Source organism: Syngnathus acus, chromosome 1 (genome assembly GCF_901709675.1).
Source record: "Syngnathus acus chromosome 1, fSynAcu1.2, whole genome shotgun sequence".
Taxonomy (NCBI): Eukaryota; Metazoa; Chordata; class Actinopteri; order Syngnathiformes; family Syngnathidae; genus Syngnathus; species Syngnathus acus.
In genome coordinates, this window is record NC_051087.1 from 18,335,630 (window position 1) to 18,356,280 (window position 20,651).

The 20,651-nt window shown below is 45.3% G+C and overlaps 1 protein-coding gene and 1 long non-coding RNA gene across 5 annotated transcripts in view; one reads left to right on the plus strand and one right to left on the minus strand.

Annotated features, from left to right (window-relative positions):
• Positions 1 to 13,656, plus strand: part of galnt7 (UDP-N-acetyl-alpha-D-galactosamine: polypeptide N-acetylgalactosaminyltransferase 7) — a 209,064-nt gene extending 195,408 nt beyond the window's left edge. For all 4 annotated transcript variants that reach the window (XM_037254645.1, XM_037254616.1, XM_037254636.1 and 1 more), the window contains one exon: positions 13,241 to 13,656. In XM_037254645.1, coding sequence (XP_037110540.1) covers positions 13,241 to 13,295 — 55 coding nt within the window. In that variant the 3' untranslated portion in view covers positions 13,296 to 13,656. The remainder of the gene's footprint in view (positions 1 to 13,240) is intronic.
• On the minus strand, positions 8,151 to 13,827 carry LOC119124928. Its single transcript, XR_005098366.1, has 3 exons — positions 13,741 to 13,827; positions 9,968 to 9,973; positions 8,151 to 8,162 (listed from the first exon to the last, which is right to left on the minus strand). It is a non-coding gene; the product is annotated as an uncharacterized LOC119124928 (long non-coding RNA).
• Between the last annotated feature and the right edge of the window lie 6,824 nt (positions 13,828 to 20,651).

A 20,651-nucleotide genomic window follows, 5' to 3' on the forward strand; every position in this document is an offset into this window, starting at 1 on the left:
AAATTTGCAGCCATCACCCCTGTCCTCAAAAAGCCCACCTTGGACCCACTCAACCTCTCCAACTACCATCCCATCTCCAACCTTTCATTCCTTTCCAAAACCCTTGAACGCATTGTCTCCGCCCAACTCCACACCCATCTCCAGTCCAACAACCTCTATGAACCCTTCCAGTCCGGATTCCGCCCACTTCACAGCACCGAAACAGCTCTTGTTAAAGTCACCAAGGATCTCCTCATTTCTGCAGACTCTGGTGCCGTCAACATCCTACTACTACTTGACCTTAGCGCAGCCTTTGACACTGTAAACCATTCCATCCTCCTCCAAAGGCTGCGCCAACTAGGTGTTGAGGGCACTGCACTCAACTGGCTCACCTCCTATCTCGCCAACAGAAACCAGTTCATCTCTCTTTCCGGTCACATATCCATCCTCTCCCCAGTTACACAAGGGGTCCCCCAAGGCTCAGTTCTTGGCCCCTCCTTTTCATCTGTTACCTCTTTCCCCTTGATAATGTCATCCGCAAACTCAATCTGGACTTCCACTGCTACGCTGATGACACCCAGATCTATATACGTACCACACCAACCCGTAACCCTTCCCTCACCCACTTTGAAACCTGCATCTCTACAATAAAAACATGGCTGACCCACAACTTTCTCAAACTCAACAGTGACAAAACAGAGCTCCTCCTCATAGGCACTAAATCCTCCCTTAATAAAACTGGATCCATCACACTCACCATTGACTCCTCAAACATCACTCCCTCCCCTCTGGCACGCAACCTTGGCGTTATTTTTGAGCCCACACTGTCCTTCCACCCTCATGTTAGCTCAGTTGTTAAGACCTCCTACTTCCACCTCCGACGCATCGCCAAAATCCGGCACTGCCTCTCTCTCCCTGCCGCTGAATCCCTCATCCACGCCTTCATCTCATCCTGGCTTGACTACTGCAACTCCCTTCTCACTGGAATCACTGCTCACTCACTCCATAGACTTCAACTCGTCCAAAACTCTGCTGCCCGCCTCCTTGGTTTATTATTAATTCATCGCTCATTTTATTTATTTATTATTTTTTATTTATTATTTATTGTTTGTGCCTTCTTGTTTTTATTTTGTGTCGTCTACTTGTATGTCTCGTCACCGTGGGATAGAGGAAACGGAATTTCGGTTTATTTGTGTGTCTTGACATATGAAGGATTGACAATAAAGCTGACTTTGACTTTGACCTTACCCACACCCCGTCCCGTGAACACGTCACTCCTGTTCTCCACTCTCTTCACTGGCTCCCTATTAAGGAGCGTATCATCTTCAAGATACTCCTCCTCACCTTCAAAGCCCTTCACCACCTGGCTCCCACTTACCTATCCGACCTCCTTGTCCCCTACTGCCCCAACCGTCCCTTCCGATCCTCCAATACTTCACGTCTGACAGTCCCAAAATCTAAACTCAAATCCTTCGGTGACAGAGCCTTCTCCTGCACATCACCCTGATTCTGGAACTCTCTCCCATAGTCTGTCTGTGACTCACCCACACTCCCCAAATTTAAGTCCCGTCTAAAAACGTACCTCTTCTCATGACCTCCCCTACCCATAACTGGTTTCCTCTTCTTAAGTTTATCCCATTGTCTCTTCCCCGTCCCCCTCCCCCTCCGCTCATGTATGTCTTTGCCTTGTTCCCTGTAAGCATCTTTGGGTTTTTGAAAAGCGCTATACAAATTTAATGAATTATTATTATTATTATTATTTTAGTGCTAAAGATTCCAGCATTCTTGCACGATGGTGATAGTTCCCAGCTGCTCTTGATGTGCGAGAGTCATAAGCAGTCACTCTAAGGCATGGGTAGGCAACTCTGTTCCTCGATGGCATATTTTCAATGTCTCCCTGTTGCAACACACCTGACTCAAAATAATTAGCAAGGTCTGCAGAAGCTGGATAACACTCCTGTTTATTTGACTCAGGTGTGTTGCAACAGTGAGACAGAGAAAAGATGCAGGACACCGGTCCTCGAGGACTGGAGCTTACTGGCCTCTGCCCCTGACACAACATGCACCTAACGCTTGATGTGAAGCATCAGTGTAAAATGAATGGTTGAGTGAAATCTGGGAAACCTAATACTGGCGGGTGGAGTAGACAATTAACTATTCGAATATGTGCTAGTGCTGGTCGGTCCACATAATAGGTTTATGTGAAGGCACGACATCAGTAGCGTTCTCTCACTTTGTTTTGTCTGCTTTTCTATTGTTACTACTCGGTTCTGCTTTCAGAAGGTCATACAGACAACTAACCTTTCTGGCAAAATCTTCGATATGTTGTCTGTAGTAAGTGAGTAGACCAAGAATTTTCCTTTGCTGACCTACAGTGTTTGGTTTGATGTCTTTCAAGAAGCGGACAGCTTCCAAATCTACTAGATTAACCCTACTACCATCTGCAGAGACTATACAGACAAACCTCAAATTAGAAGAGATCACACTTGATTTGAGCTTGATGCCAAATTCTCTGAGGCACTTCAAGACTTACAGGGGCATATATGATCCACTATAAATAAAAAATAAATCCACTCATAAAGTCCCCGTGGGATATCAAAAACTGTCACTGGTCTACTTTCTTCAGACATAAATCTCTGATGGCAAGCTTTTCCCTGGTCGAGGATGGAGAACCAGGAGTTACCACCTAAGCTGTCCATGATGTCTTGAACTCGAGGGATTGGCTGACGGTCAGGAGGCATCTTTTTTAAATAAGTCTCCATAATCTATACACAATGGACAATCGTAGGGTGCCATCTTTTTTTCTAACACACACAACAGGTGACAAGTATGAATAATTAGACTCCCTCACCCAGCCCTGTGCTATCAGGTCGTGGAGGGAGACCTTCATCTCCTGGAACAGTGGCTGGGGCCCCAGCGTACCTTTGACTGGTTTAGGATCTTTGAGCGAGATGGTCATTTGCAATCTGTCAATACAGCCAATGTCACTGTCTGACCTTGAGGAGTGGCATTCTTACTTTAGCAGCTCCCTGGCTACCTGTTTCTGATCTTCTGTCAAGTGGCTAAAATCCACCGTTCACATTTCCAGGTATATTGAGAAAATCACATATTTCCAGCAGCTCCTCTTCGGTAAATGCATACATTGATTGATTGATTGATTGCTTGATTGATTGATTGATTGCTTGCTTGATTGATTGATTGATTGATTGGTTGATTGATTGAAACTTTATTGATCCCGGGGGTGGGGAAATTCAGGCCCCAGCAGTATTCATACCACACAACGGCGCCACAAAGAAAGCCAGTAAAGTGCGAAAGTTAAGTCATCAAAGCAAAGCAACAAGACAAAGGAAAGAAGTAACAGCGGCCAACCAGCCCCCCTCAATACCAAAGAACACCCCAAAACACTCAAAATAGCCTCCACGGGGTCCATAAACAGGTGTAAGGGCAGTCAAGTTCAACGGCACCCAATGGACCGTGGTCGTGAATTGGTAAAACATCACAAAACAGGCAAACGTGTGAGCAGCGTCCTTGGCACCCAGTCGGGGTACTTGCAGATGGTCACCATGGGGCTGGCACGGCGAAGGTTGTTGGTTCCGACGAGCACGAGGGAGCGGACCACCCACAGGGGTCGCGGCTGCGAGGCCAAGGCGAGGGACCCGGTCAGCACCGGCCGGATGAGCAGGTCGTGTGTGGAGCAAAAACTTCCAAAGACTTCTGCATGAATCTGCCGTCCTCCCTTCTTGTGGTAGAAGACCGCCATCTACTGGTCATCAGAATTCATTCTTCAATCAGCACTCAGGCAAGATTAGTCCATGTAGTTTAATGGACAATAGAGTTGCAGTAAAAGATATGCCAGCACCGTCAGCCATTGACGTGCTGAAGGTGTTGGAGTTGGACTTTAACGAGAGGAAGTATGCAGACAAAGACAAGTATGTGTCACAAGTTGATGTTCGCTTCATCCAGCTGCTGAGTGACAACATTATTCAAAGGGAAGATGGACACTACGAAATGCCCCTCCCCTTCAAGAGCACAGACCCTCCTCTGCCAAACAATAAGAAGTTGGCAGAAATCCGACTGCAGTACTTGAAGAAAAAGCTAAAGAATAACAAGCAGTATTATGTTCAGTACAAGTCCTTCATGGAGGAAATTATCAAGAAAGGTGATGCAGAGCCAGCCCCAACAACGGGAGAAGAGCAGACCGAATGATACATACCACACCATGGTGTGTTCCACCCCAAGAAGCCCGAGAAGCTAAGGGTCGTCTTCGACTGTTCAGCAAAGTTTCGTGGAGTCTCATTGAATGATACGTTGCTCACGGGACCTGACCTGATCAATCCCCTCCTCGGAGTACTCTGTCGCTTCAGGAAGGAACCCCTTAGCCATCATCTGTGACATCGAGAAGATGTTCCATCAGTTCTACGTGTCTCCTGAACTACGGGACTACTTACGGTTTCTCTGGTGGGAGGGTGGAGATTTGGAAAAGGAGCCTCAAGAGTATCGCATGGCTGTCCACCTATTCGGCGCCGCTTCGTCACCCGGATGTGCCAACTTCGGCCTAGAGTACCTGGCTCACCAACACAAAGATGATTATCCAACGGCCTCACCCTTCATCGAAAAGAACTTCTACGTCATCAGTGTCCCCACCATAGAAGAAGCCAAAGAGCTGATCGCTGATGCACAAGAGTTGTGCAAGAGAGGAGGTCTGCGTTTCCACAAGTTCAACTCAAATGACAGAAAGGTTCTGGACTCTGTGGACACAGCATAAACAGCAGTGACATCCGAACCCCTCAACGTCGATCTACATGCCGCACCAGCAGAACGTGCACTCGGAAGTCAGTGGTCACTCGAAAATGAGAACTTCAACTTTGATGTGAACCTACAGATGAAATCCTCCACGCGCCGCAGGATCCTATCAGTCATCGCTTCCCTGTACGATCCAGTTGGATTTGTGGCACCATTCATCCTAACTGGAAAATGCATACTTCAGGAACTCTGTCGCAGAGGCATCGCATGGGATGACCCACTTCCTGAAGACTTAAGCCCACGCTGGGAGGAATGGAAAGAGGGTCTCCAAAGCCTGAAGGAAGTTTCCATACCAAGATGTTACCAACCACGAGACTTTGGTAAAACTGTTACGAGAGAACTCCATCACTTTACGGACGCAAGCAACCAGGGCTATGGCTCCTGTTCATATCTGAGAAGCAAAAACAAAGATGGCAAAGTCTACTGCAGTCTCGTGATGGCAAAGGCCAGAGTTGCACCCACGAAACTTTCAGCATTCCAAGACTCGAACTCTCAGCAGCGGTGGTCGCTGCGAGATCGAATGTCATGCTAAGAAACAAGCTTGGGATGAAGATTGATGGAGAGTTTTTCTGGACTGACTCTCAAGTGGTCCTATCTTACATCAGTAATGAAGCAAGAAGGTGTCATGTCTTTGTCGCCAATCATCCTTTTATGTGCCCCGTGAAGACAAATTAAATTGTGACAAAGTGCAGTCTTGGCGGAATCCAACCCTCACTGGACACGAATCTGACTTACTGCCAGAAATGCGGACCAAACTCTGGCATCGATGATAAAGGGACCGAACTGCTCTTATCAGTGGGCTCGGCAACCCGTACTCCCAAAGCACCCCCCACACAACGTCTCGGGGGACACGGTCAAACGCCTTCTCCAGGTCCACAAAACACATGTGGACTGGTTAAGCGAACACCCATGCACCCTCGAGGATCCTGCCGTCATGTCTGGCCCCTGGGCCTTGACTTTGACACCTAGGCTCTAGACCAGTGGTTCTTAACCTTGTTGGGGGTACCGAACCCCACCAGTTTCATATGCGCATTCACCGAACCCCTCTTAAGTGAAAAATTAAAAAATATATGTTTTTACTGGCGCACAAAATATGCCATGCATGATCATCAACTTGTTCAAAGAACAAAACCAACACAATGCATGTGCTCAACAAACTACAAACTACATACCTGCCAATCAGTGTGCCTTTGCGAGACTAGTTCAGATATGCGTTATCATGAATCTACACGATAAATCAGGTGTGTTCGGACCTCCGCAGTGGAGGCTCTGCCGAACTCCTGAGACCGACTCACCGAACCCCTAGGGTTTGATCGAATCCAGGTTATGAACCACTGCTGTAGACCCTGCGGACGTCTTTTTGGCCCTCTGGGTCACTAAAAGTCTAGCGTTTTGCGAACGAAGATTTCGAGACGGAACGTAAGGTACAACTAGGTTGACGAGATACGAAGGCACTAAGCCAGGGGTGGCCAACCCGCGGCTCACGAGCCGCATGCGGCTCTTTGGCTGGTTCCATGCGGCTCTTTTACGTTCATATCAACATTTGTGTTTATTTTTTGTGCGTATTAGCTTCGCTTGAGTTCAATATGGTATTTTGGTCAAACGCGCATGCGCGTGAGGTGAAATCCCGCAAAGGAGGAGGGACAAACCCATTTGAGGAGTGTCAGTTTCGCTCTAAGAATGGCAAGGAAAAAATGCACAGCTAAACGAATATATGAGGATGAACACAGGACGTTTTTAACAGAGTTAAAGTTGTTTTTTGTTGAACGCAATGGCAAGCCATTCTGCCTGATATGTCGGACGTCATTAGCGCATTTAAAAGCTTCAAATGTTCAGCGCCACTTCAGCTCACTTCATGCCAATATCGATAAGGACTTTCCAAAAGGGACTGAATTTCGCAAGCACAAGTTTGGACACTTTGAAAAGTCAGGCAGAAAAATAGGTACAGTTTTTCAAAAAAATTACGAAGCACTCAGAGACTGTCACGCTTGCATTGTTTCAACTGGCTTGGAACATTGCACGGGCTAAAAAGCCATACAATGAAGTGGAGTTTGTTAAAAAATGCCTGTGACGTTATTGAAATCTTGTCTCCTGAAAACGACAAACTAAAACGAATGGTCTGTCCCGCCACACATACAGTGCCTTGCGAAAGTATTCGGCCCCCTTGAACCTTTCAACATTTCGCGACATTTCAGGCTTCAAACATAAAGATATAAAAGTTTAATTTTTTGTCAAGAATCAACAAGTGGGACACAATCGTGAAGTGGAACGAAATTTATTGGATAATTTAAACTTTTTTAACAGATAAAAAACTGAAAAGTGGGGCGTGCAATATTATTCGGCCCCCTTGCGCTAATACTTTGTAGCGCCACCTTTTGCTGCAATTACAGCTGCAAGTCGCTTGGGGTATGTCTCTATCAGTTTTGCACATCGAGAGACTGGAATTCTTGCCCATTCTTCCTTGCAAAACAGCTCGAGCTCAGTGAGGTTGGATGGAGAGCGTTTGTGAACAGCAGTCTTCAGCTCTTTCCACAGATTCTCGATTGGATTCAGGTCTGGACTTTGACTTGGCCATTCTAACACCTGGATACGTCTATTTGTGAACCATTCCATTGTAGATTTGGCTTTATGTTTTGGATCATTGTCCTGTTGGAAGATAAATCTCAGTCCCAGTCTCAGGTCTTTTGCAGACTCCAACAGGTGTTCTTCCAGAATGGTCCTGTATTTGTCTCCATCCATCTTCCCATCAATTTTAGCCATCTTCCCTGTCCCTGCTGAAGAAAAGCAGGCCCAAACCATGATGCTGCCACCACCATGTTTGACAGTGGGGATGGTGTGTTCAGGGTGATGAGCTGTGTTGCTTTTACGCCAAACATATCATTTTGCATTGTGGCCAAAAAGTTCGATTTTGGTTTCATCTGACCAGAGCACCTTCTTCCACATGTTTGGTGTGTCTCCCAGGTGGCTTGTGGCAAACTTTAAACGAGACTTTTTATGGATATCTTTGAGAAATGGCTTTCTTCTTGCCACTCTTCCATAAAGGCCAGATTTGTGCAGTGCACGACTGATTGTTGTCCTATGGACAGACTCTCCCACCTCAGCTGTAGTTATCTGCAGTTCATCCAGAGCAGGGGTCACCAACTCCGGTCCTCAAGGGCGCCAATCCAGCCTGTTTTAGGTGCAGCCCTGCAACAACACACCTGATTCAAATGATCAGCTCATCAGCAAGCTCTATTAAGGCTGATAGCGATCCTGATTATTTGAATCAGGTGTGTTGCAGGGGGGATACATCTAAAACAGGCTGGATTGGCGCCCTTGAGGACCGGAGTTGGTGACCCCTGATCCAGAGTGATCATGGGCCTCTTGGCTGCATGATCAGTCTTCTCCTTGTTTGAGATGAAAGTTTGGAGGGACGGCCGGGTCTTGGTAGATTTGCAGTGGTCTGATACTCCTTCCATTTCAATATAATTGCTTGCACAGTGCTCCTTGAGATGTTTAAAGCTTGGGAAATCTCTTTGTATCCAAATCCGGCTTTACACTTCTCCACAACAGTATCTCGGACCTGCCTGGTGTGTTCCTTTGATTTCATGGTTCTCTCTGCGCTTTAAACAGAACCCTGAGACTATCAAAGAGCAGGTGCATTTATACGGAGACTTGATTACACACAGGTGCATTCTATTTATCATCATCAGTCATTTAGGACAACATTGGATCATTCAAAGATCCTCACTGAACGTCTGGAGTGAGTTTGCTGTTTTTGTTTGTGGAATTTGTTGAACTGAGAGTTTGTCTGTGTGAGACAATGCACACAATGTTCATTGTTGAAAATGTGGTCTTTGGTCTGTGGTTTTAGTACTGTAGGAGTCAATTTGTCAGAGTCAGAGTCAGCTTTATTGTCAATTCCTTCATGCTAAGACACACAAAGAAACCGAAATTTCGTTTCCCCTATCCCACGGTGACGAGACACAGTACACGATTAACATACAAGTAAAACAACGGGGGAGAGAGTTCAGGACCCCAACAGCCTGGAGATCACAAACTTCGCCAGTGGCGAGCAGTGCTAGCATCACACAACAGAGTCCCGGCACCATTCGTCACGGATGTAGACGCACAGCCCACCTCCTCGCGATGTTCCCCCTCGTACAATGGCCCGGTCCGCCCGATAGCACGCCATCCGCTCCAGATGCACAGCATTATCATGTTGGTGCGTGACATGATAATGTCACACAATAAATTTGGCTGAGCAGAGGTGTGTGTGTGCGCGCGCGCGTTTGTGCGCATGAGTGTGCATGTGTGTGTGTGTGTGTGTGTGTGTGTGTGTGTGTGTGTGTGTGCGTGTGTGTGTGTGTGGGGTGGGGGGGGGAAATGTTCATGTGTGCTCATGTGTATGATGTGGCTCTTTGCGATGACACAGTAAAAAATGTGGCTCTTAGTCTCTGACTGGTTGGCCACCCCTGCACTAAGCTATTCAGTATTTTGTAGGTTAATATAAAAACCTTGAAGTTGCCTCTTAAATAGACCGGAAGCCAATGTAAATTGGCTAATATTGGGGTAATGCGATAAAGTTCTCTCATCTGTGTGAACAGTCTCGCTGCAGCATTTTGTATCAACTGTAGACTTTTAATACTGGACTTGGGAACACCAGAGAACAATATGTTCCAGTAATCAAGGTGCAACTTAATAAACGCATGTGTAATAATTTCCGCATCACGAGTTGAAAGAGTCTGACGAATCTTAGCAATATTACGGAGGTGAAAAAACGCAGTTCTAGTTCTGTTCTTAATGTGTTATAGAAATGAGAGAGTTTGGTCAAAAATAGCACAGAGATTGGTTCCAGTATCTCTTTGGGTGACCAATTATCAACATCTCGGTTTTATCTGGGTTAAAACGTAGGAAATTGAGAGACATCCATTTTGGTAATCTCAGCAAGGCACGCCTCAAGATTACAACAATCCCGCGGATTTGTCATCAATAACAGCATATACTGTATAATTGGGTGTCATCCACATAACATTGAAAACTAAAGTTATCTTTACATGTAACGCCCCAAGTGGAATCATGTAAATGCTAAATAGTATTGGTCCCAGTACCTGCCGGACACCACACATAACATTAGTGAGCTCAGAGGTTGTGTTGCCATGGACCACGCGGTGGGTCCTGCAAGATAGATAAGAATTAAACCAACAAAGTGCTGACCCTGAAATACCAATGCAGGTTTTAAGGTGATCTAATAAAATATTGTAATCAAATAATAGTACTGATGAGATGTTTGAATCCATAGCTAAGAGGAGATCATTGGTCACTTTAGCAAGTGCTGTCTCTGTGGAGTGGTTAGCTCTAAAACCAGACTGAAACAGTTCAAATCGATTGTTAGTGACTATTAAGCTGCTGCGCTACTACTTTTTCAAGAATTTTTGCTATGAACAGGAGAATTGAAACCGGCCTATAATTACTGAGACGGTCCGGGTCAAGGTTTGGTCGCTGAAGTAGCGGTTTACTAATAGCGCTTTTAAAGGCTGTTAGCACACTACCAGAGGAGACAGACAGATAAATTATTTTTAAGACGGACGGTCCTAAAATCTGAAATTATTCTTTAACGAGTTTGGCTGGAAGCGGTTCGAGTAAGCACGCTGTTTGTTTAGCCGCGCTAACCAGTTGTGTAAGGCTTTCAAAGGACACGTTTTCAAAATTTGAGAAGGATATCGCATGATTCTCAGCTTCCGTAATCGGCGATCTTGACTGTTTGGAATGGTGATCGTGATCTCATCCCTAATGGATTGAATCTTTCGAGTGCAAATTTTCATGAACTCGTCAGATGAGTGGGAGGAGCTACCGGAGGTTGGCTGCCGTAGCGATAGCTTTACCACCGTATCAAATAAGTATTTAGTATTGTTTTTATTAAGACCAATAATTCGAGAGAAATAATGATTTTGCTAAAACGAGTGCTTTTTTTGTATTTCAGGAGGCTGTCACACCATGCCTGATGACGTTTTAAGACATAGAGACACTACTGAGTCGATGGGGTTTAATTTAGCCGCATTGTGAGATTATCAATTAAGTGGGAAATGCGGCCAGCAACAGTAACTCAGAGAGCGCAGTCACAGTTATGGAGTAATATTACGGCTGTGATACTTTGATTGTGCTCCTGTCGTTGACAGGGAGCTAAAATTTAAAATTTTATCAGGTAGTGGTCGGACATAACAGTAGTGTATGGCAGCACCGTTATATTTGAGGTTGCCAATCCTCGGGATATTACCAGATCTAAAGTATTTCCATTTTTACGTGTTGCTGCCTGTATTGCCTGCGTAAAACCGAACGTATCAATTATTATCTGAAACGCCTCAGTAAGTGGCTCTGATGGTAAATTTATATGGCTATTAAAATCCGCCATAACTATTATATTATCTGCATTTGTCACCAGGTCAGCCACAAATTATGAATATTTTTCCAGGAAACCAGATTAAGGTGGACGGTAGATAACAGCGAAATAAAACGACAGCAAAGTTGTGGATCGGACAACTAGAACTTTAAAAGTTTAAATGCGTTAATCAAACGAGGGCTGGGTCTAAGATCGGAATTGGAGATGAGGGCTACACCACCATCCTTCTTACCAGGACGCGCAACATGCGAGCTCACAAAATCTGTAGGTGAGGCCACATCAAGCGGCAGCAATTCATTAGATTTTAACCAGGTCTCACAAAAACCAAAAATGTTAAGATTATGGTCTGTAATGAGGTCATTAATGAGTAGCGCTTTCATGTGGAGTGATCTAATATACATAAAACTGAGTTTGAGTCTAATCGGTTGATAGAGTTTGCTGAATTTCTTAGTTTGCTACACCCTCTTCTGACTACTTGCGCCATTTTTGAAGAGTGGTAACATGGGAGCCTCAAAACAACTGACAAATGACCTGAAAACAAAGATTGTTCAACATCATGGTTTAGGGCAGGGATCGGGAACCTTTTTGGCAGACAGAGCCATAAATGCCCATTTTATAAAAATAATTTCCTGTGAGAGCCATACCATTTAAAAAAATGATAGGTTAAATAAAATTAAATGCATGTATTTTAATTAAGACCAACAATTTTTTGAGTATGCTAATGTATTATTTTTAATAATGTTTTTAACGTCGCCAAAAGAGCCATATCTGGTTCGCGAGCCATAGGTTCCCGACCCCTGGTTTAGTGGAAGGATATAAAAAGCTAGCTCAGAGATTTCAGCTGTCAGTTTGCACTGAGGAACATAGTGAGGAAATGGAAGACCACAGGCACAGTTCTAGTTAAGGCCTGGAGTGGCAGGCCAAGAAAAATCTCAGATAAGCAGAGGCAAAGGATGGTGAGAACAGTCAAAGTCAACCCACAGAGCAGCTCCAAAGACCTACAACATGATCTTGCTGCATATGGTGACACTGTGCATCGTTCAACTATTTAGTACACTGCACAAGGAAATGCTGTATTGGAGAGTAATGCGGTAGAGGTTTTCTGAAGCACATTTGGACAAGCCAGTTTCATTTTGGAATATGGTGTTGTGGGCGAATGAAACTAAAATTGAGTTATTTGGACATAAGGGGCGGTATGGTATGTATGGCGGAAGAAGAACACAGCATTGCCGGACAAACAGTCAAATTTGGTGGTGGTTCCATCATGCTGTGGGGCTGTGGGGCCAGTGCAGGCGAGTGCATAGACACATTATTATTAAAGTGAAATACAGGTTTTTTTTTTGTGTCATCTCAAACGTACTGCTTTATTGTGCCCGTCGTTTCCATAGATTGAAAGAAGTGAACCATCAACGAAATGAAGTCTTTCGGCAAATCCTTCTCGATAGAGGTTCTGATGTTGTGGAATGATTTTTGTGGATTGATGCATCCAACAACGGAACATTTTGATCTCTCCTTGAGTTGTTTGGACTACAAAAGTCTCACTACACTACACTACACTGCAAATCCACCATGTTTATTACTCGGATTTTCGTATGGCAACACCCATTACCTTGTTTGGTTTGTCCTGGCCCAACTAATGTGATGTAATAGATAAAAAAAACATCATAGAAAACGGAGAAATTTGAACTGAGTAAAAAATACCCCCCCAAAACGATCATAACAGTATCTCTGCAGCAACTGGAGGGCTATATTATACTTTTCTACATTCCTGGATACTCCAGATACACTAGAAAATGATTTTAAAAGCAAAAAAAGCAGATTTTACATGATATGTGTCCTTTAAAAGTGGCCTTGCAGTGCCTTATATGGCAGCAACCGCCCACTGGTGTGTGATTGTGTGCGTGAATGGTTGAATGTGAGGCATTGTAAAGTGCTCTGAGCATCATACGGTGTTGAGAAAGCGCAGTGCAGTCCATTTACCATAAAAGAAATCTTGATTCTTTTATTTTCCTATAATTTAAACAGTGATTGTTTTTGCTGCTGATTTTAATATGTAAATATTGTTTTTTTTTTTTTCAGGCAAATGTTTAGATCGCTCAGACTTGCTCCACAAAGTGTTCATATCAAACTGTGACACCAGTAAAACGACTCAAAGGTGGGAAATAAACAACATCATGGCTGTATAAAGACTGCTCAACTCATGGACTACACTGAAGGACATAGATAAGCACCAATTATAGAATGCATTCATGCATGCTTTGACTGGGATGTGGTCGTTTAGATCTGAGCCTTTTGTGTGTCAAAAAATAGGGCATCTCCTCCTCACAACCACTAGAAAAAAAGTAATTCTGGGTGATTGATAAAAGTTACAGGTTAAGAATATTTACCAGCCTGTTATGTGCTTGAAATGCCTTTCCTGTGACTCTATTTTATGCTACTGTGTGGCACTGGGTCTCACATAAAATGATTAGTTTTTTTTGTTTTGTTTTTAATAATAGAACAATTGCATTTGTTATCTTATTTTTGGCCCATAACTTGACTCTATATAAGTGGAAGAAGATGGATGGACAACCTTTTACTCAACTTTAATGGGATCAACACATACTGAGAGTATGCCAATTTTGAGCCATTTCCTTCCTATGAGATCAAATTTAGCAAAAGCCTGAATTTCTAACGCCTCTGATAACATTTAAGCAATTATTTTAAGATGGTGTTTGTGTTGAAAGTAACTTTTTTTTCCGTCCATGATCTGCTTGAAAAATTGCTTGTGGTGACCAGTCATAAATATTAAAAGGTTTCAATAATCTAATACCTGGCTCTGGTGTCTTATTTTTTGTCTTTTACTATAAATCTTTATTATTTGTATTTTCTGCCAGTCTTTATGCTCATTCTGCCTCTCACTGAACATTTGGTTTGTAGGAGTTTCCATTATCACAGTTGTGACTGTTTGTGTCATGTCCTGTGTTGGTGATCTCACAGGGCTCGAGACTGCCCCTAATTTAGGGGTGTCCAAACTTTTTGCAAGGAGGGCCAGATTTGATAAAGTGAAGGGGCCCGGGGGCCAGTGGTTTTTTCGGACATTTTTTATGTGTTTTTTCACAAATTTTCATAATTAAAAAAAAAAAAAAAGTAAAACCGCGATAAACGAACCGCGATGTAGCAAGGGATTACTGTAATTTGAATTTCAAGTGACGTCAGTGGCGCAGCGCGGTGGTTGTTTACATAAAGGACAAAGATTCGATCACGGGATGACGAAGGGCCCCACGTACTACCAGCATCATTAGCGGCTTTGTTTGTAGGTGACACGGAGGACGAAGAGTTTGAAGGTTTTAATATTCAGGGCTGTGGACTCGGACTCGGGGACTCGGACTCGGTCGGACTCGGCCATTTTTGCCGGACTCGGACTCGGTGCTGATTTTGACCGAGTCCCCCGAGTCCGACAATAAAAAAAATACGTTAAATTTTATTTTCATCATGCTGCTGAGAATGCGCGTAGGAATACTGTCCACAGCTCTGCTACGGTTATTTAATGTTTTGGTTGCCCTGGTTACAGAGGCGTTGCTACACTAAAGAGAGGGAAGATTGTGTCTGTAGCAACGCTGATTAGCTAAAGAATGTAGTGTGGTGTAAATTAGCACTCAACCAGCTGTTCGTCTCCTATTGTTGGCTGACTCGTCCGCGAGTGAGATCAGATAACTTGAATTGCCGCTTTCCTGTGGAACAATGCAACTAAACCTTTGCTAGACTTTATCTACTTAGTAAATTAACACACAATAACAATAAGTAACTTGTCCTAAACACTTAAACAAACATTGAGTAAATATGGGATAACTTGTACGCAACTACTTCAAACTGTATATAACGCTTGACAAAGAAAAACAGTTCTGACCAACAACAATCTATGAACCAAATCAGAACACTTCGCCTCTGCAAATATGCTCTGCTCATTGTTGGTGAAGGCCTCTTACAGGAACAAAAACACACACACATAACAAAAGGACAGTAAGGACTCGGAGACAGATGGCTGACAGGGAACAAAAGACATCTCTGTCACTAAAGAGGAAGAATTTAAATAACAACCCGCGACGGTGAGATTAAAATCAAGACTCTTGCCATCAAGGACACCGACGGGGGGCATGACAGTGAGGCGGTCAAGAATGTCATCAACGCCGTCATCAAGGATTTTGACCTGCATGTCCTCTCCATCGTCGTCGATAACGCAGCGACCATGAGCAAAGCCGTGCGGCTCATCAATGAGGACGACGAAGATGCTGATGATACTGAAAACGAAATGGATGAGGACGAGGGGGGCGTCAATCTGGACGACGAGGTCCAGCTTGAGAAGTTCGCTGGGATTCAGGATGCCGATTTTCGAATGATTCATCACATGCGCTGTGCTATTCACACGCTGCAACTGGCAATTCGTGACGGATTGAAGGCGGAGCATGTCATGAAACTACTGGATAAAGTCCGACGGGTGGTGAAGAGACTGCGGACCCCCAATCTGCTTGCTGTCCTTCGTCGTCGAGGAGGTCTTCTCCCTGTCGTCGATGTGCCCACCCGTTGGGGAAGCACCTACCTCATCACAAAACGGCTCCTTCATCTACGAGAGCATGTCCAGGACTTGGCGGCTGCTTCTCCGGAACTTCTCCTTAACGAGTCAGAATGGAAGAAGCTTGAGACCTTGGCCACGATCCTCAAGATGCCATACAATGTCACGGTCAAGCTCCAGTCGGCCTCAATCACCCCCGGTAGCTTTCTCAAGGAGTGGTCGGCCTTGAAGGCAGCGTTGCGCAAGCAGCCCCTTCTGGCTTCACCAATCGCCAATTCAATGGAGCAACGAGAGGACAAGCTCTTCGACAATGATTTTTTTCTGGCAGCCGTCTTCGTCGATGCGCGTTACCGCATTCTCCTCAGCGAAGAGCAGATGGAGCGCGCCAAGAATGGCCTCCGTGCCGTTGTGAGGCAAATCCGGTCTCGTACCCACGAGCACCTGGAGGGGCCGTCGATGGAGGCCGAGGTTGATGGCTCCACATCGAAGGAGGAGGATGAGTTTGAAAAAGAACTTGACAGCATTGAGCGCCGCCAGCGTTTGTCGGCCGCCACCTCGCCAACCGACATAGATGAAGAAATTGGGGCAATGTTGGCACTTGGTCGAATGAAAGAGAGCCCATTTGTTACAGCTGATCGTTATCCGTCCGGCCTCAAGGCAGCGACTCAGGACACTAACAGCAATGCCAATCAGCCAAGTCAGCGTAGAGCGCCTGTTTTCCGGGCTCAAGTTTATCATGTCTGATCAGCGCGGCACGATGAAGGCTGACTTGGTTGAGGCGATTTTGTTCCTAAGAACAAACTCAAGTCGTTGAATTGAAACTTGAAAGTATCTGTTTATTGTATTTCGTTTATATGTTTAATAAAGACAAAGCCATCACAAAACTGTTGTAATTATTTAGATTTTGATCTAAATTAGCCTTGAATAAAGACTAAGCAGTCACATGAATTAACAGAAAAAATGGACAGCCGGACTCGGACTCGTGGTCAAGAGGCCGGACTCGGACTCGGTGCAAAAATCCGACCGAGTCCACAGCCCTGGTTTTAATGATTTGAAGTGACACAGAAGGTTTGAAAAACTATCGTCTTCCGGGTTAGAGCACGCTGGCGTCAGATTTGTTGACTGCCGCTTCTGTCCCGGACCGTGTCCGTTACTTGTTTTTCGTTTTCCCGTTTTCAGTGCACCCGTCTCTTCTTTTATTTTTCTCGTGTTGTCTTCCGTCCACCTCGCATCCCCGCAGCTCCGCTCTCACCTATCTGTTTCCTCTCCCTCGGACTACCAACTACGTTAGCCAGCTAGCCAACAGCCAACTGGCCAAAACCACCACCGGACCCTCCTACCTCCCGACTCGGAGCCTGTGGCCGCCTGCTGTGGACTCGACGGCCGCTCTGGCCCGGCTCTCTGGCCTTCCGTCCGGCGTCCTTGGGGGACGGGCTCCACTCCCTGCGGGCTCGCCAACTGTGGCTCTGCTGTGTGCCGCCGTGGTGCGTTGGGGCCTGCCGTTCGAGCGGGTGCAGTCGAGGTCGACCGACATCACCACCTGGTCCACTGCTGCTTCCACACGAGACTGGGATCCTTCGCCGTCGCCGCTACATCTGACCAGCATTTCCCCGATGGCTCACCCATCTCCTCTTTTTGGACTACCAACCCCCCGTCACCCCCATCTCCCGTACTGGCAACCTCAACAACCTCCGCTCCCGCCCCTCCTGCTCCTCCATCCATCTCCTTCGCACTGCTGACCGATGTCTTGTTAACTATAACCTACTGTCTCTCTCACCCCCCCCACTCTTTTTTATTCCATGTAAAGCGTCTTTGGGTTATTGAAAAGCGCTATATAAATTGAATGAATTATTATTATTATTATGGCTTTTACGCACGCCCGGTTCTACTCTACGGAGCTCTCTTTCACCTCCGTGGATTGAAGTCGGGGGCCGGCGCTCAGCCGGGTGGCTGTCCAGGCACGATGCATGGGGCTCGGACATAGCTTTTACGCACGCCCGGTCCTACTCTACGGAGCTCTCTTTCACCTCCGTGGATGGAAGTCGTGGGCCGGCGCTCGGCCGTGTGGCTGTCCGGGGACGGTGGATGGGGCACGGACATGGCTTTTACGCACGCCCGGTCCTATTCTATGGAGCGCTCTTCCACCTCCGTGGCTGGAAGTGCCACCTCCAGGGATGGAAGTCCACGCCGCCACACACCTGGAAGTCGACGCCGGTGCTTGGGGCCGTGTGGTTCTGAGCTATTTATGTTATAGTTATTTGATATATTTTATTTCGTATAGCAACTTGTATATGTTTTTATCGTTACAGTTCAGTACTTGTTGGCTCGTTGAACTCTTGTTTTGTTAAATAAAGAGACTTTTACCAAACCCACGTCTTTCCTTGTACTTTGTTAACGCTATAATATAGTTATATACTAGATCTGTGGAATAACGACGAGGCTGACGTCAGGGCGCACGCGCGGCGTTGTTGACAAAGGACGAGGAATTTGATCGATGGATTTAATGATTTGGAGTGACACAGATGGTTTGATAATATTGTTGTTTATATGATAGTTATTTGATATATACTTTATATATCATTATATGGGTCTATGGAATATTTAGAATATTCAGACGTCAGTGGCGGGGCGCATACGCGGCATCGTTTCCATAAAGGACGACCGATGGATTTAATGAATTGGAGTGACACAGATGGTTTTATAAACGTGTTATTTATGTACTAGTTATTTGAATAACTCTGAATGTTACGTCGGGCCCGTTCTCAGCTCTTCGTTTGTGTTTATGTCACGTTAGCATACCTATCGTTTAGCCTGTTGTTGCTCGTTCATGTCTGTTCTTGGTGTTGGATTTTGTTGAATAAATTTCCCCCAAAATGCGACTTGTACTCCGGAGCGACTTATTTATGTTTTTTTTTCACGTTATTGTGCATTTTATGGCTCATGCGACCTATATTCCGGAGCGACTTTTAGTCCGAAAATTACGGTACCTTAAATTTACATGAGTTTAAAATTATTTTTCCCTTATGAACATTTTTAACAGGAGTTATAAGTAATGCAAAGTTGTCTGTTATTATTAAAACTTAACACAACAGAATTTTGCTCTTGTCATTTACAATATCTTTCAGAATATAATAATTTGTGTCACGTCTACAGGTTCACAGCATCAACAGTATTAACATGGCCACTTTGTAGTTTGCGATGGTAATATTTACTTTTGACTCATAGCCCCGCGTGAAGAATCGCTGTTGTGATGCCAGTTCAGCTTGGAGCTGGTTCACGTTATCAGTACGATCCCTCCCTGTTAGCTTGTCATATGTGTTAGCATGTTTAGTCTGGTAGTGTCTCTTTAGGTTGAAATCCTTAAACAAGGCAACCGTCTATTTACAAATTAGACAAACACAATTGCCTTGATTTTCAGTGAAGAAGTATTGTAGTTCCCATCTCTCTTGAAAGCGATGGCCCTCAATGTCAACTTTCCTCGTTTTCTTTGCAGTCGGCATGACAGAAATGAGGGGAGAGGGGTGCGCGGCACGGATGCAGACTGACATTATCAAAGTGGTGCTGCCACGTTTTGGTAAAAGGAGGAATTTCAAGTTTCATGATTTTTTTTATTCAGTTTAACAGCGCAGGCGGGCCATAAATAATACATTATAAGATCGAAGCTGCGGGCCGTATGAAATTTGACCGGGGGACGGATTTGGCCCACGGGCCGGACTTTGGACATCCCTGCCCTAAATGGGTCTCATTTTGCACTTAACGTTTGGGACACTGTAACTACCGTTTTTTCCACACCATAAGGCGCTTTGGGTAAAAAGGAGCAGACTCAATTGCGGGGGCTATTCTGTATTTAAGTCATGCATGCCATGACTTAAGGTAAGCGAAAAACGTCATGGGAGTAAGACAATGAGTAGTTCATTCTACGATTTAACCATGTACTCTACTATACTCACATGATTGTCTATCAATATTCATACACAGGCGAAGCGGGAGCCGTGCGCCCACTGCAGAACTTCTGTTCGGAGGTGGTCAAGCACGAATAGTAATAATAATAATAAATTATATTTATATTGCACTTTACATTTTAAGAAAATCTCAAAATGCTACAGAAACGCTTTTTTAAAAAGAAATGTCTTAAGACTGTTTTTAAAAGTGTCAAACGACTGCGGTGCTCTCAGGTGGACTGGTAGGGCATTCACAATGTGGGTGAGACAGAGCAGAAAGCCCGGTCTCCCATGGAACGGAGGTTAGTTTTGGAGGTTTTGAGGAGGTAGGTGTTTGATGAGCGGAGACTCCGTGTGTCATGCCTCGTCCACAGTTTTGTGATGTGTCATCGTTTCTGTGTCTGTGTGCTCGCCCCTCCCTTCCTGTGTGCCCTTGATTAGTGTAATCACACGCACCTGCCTCTCGTTACCTGTGTCGTATTTAAGTTCTGTTTGCGTGTCACTCGCCGTCGGAGCATTACCTGAGAGATGTGGACAATGCATGTCTCACTGTCACGCGGTTTGTTTGGTTCCTGTCTTTTGTTTCACGCTTTGGCGGTCAGTCCTTTTGGTTTTGTTGTTTAGTCACGTCAGTTTGCCAGGTCTGTCTTTTGAGTTCCTGCAATAAACCCTGGTCCAAGCTGCATTTGGTCATCCTGCTCCATTTCTACACTCTGTTCGTGACAGAATGCTCCGACCATCACAGCGACCAGCGCTTGGACCCTCCGCCATCAGCTCCCACTGCGACGCCCGATCCACGCCCATCGTCCGAGCAGGTTCCAGCGCCATGGGCTTCGCGGCCGCCATCAGAGTTCCTCCCGGTGCGACCGGCTCCGCTGTCGCGATCGGACTTCGCTGCCGCGACGCCAGACCCGCGGCCGCCATCAGAGTGCCTCCCGACGTCATCAGACTCGCGGCCGCCATCGGAGTGCCTTCCGACGTCATCAGACTCGCGGTC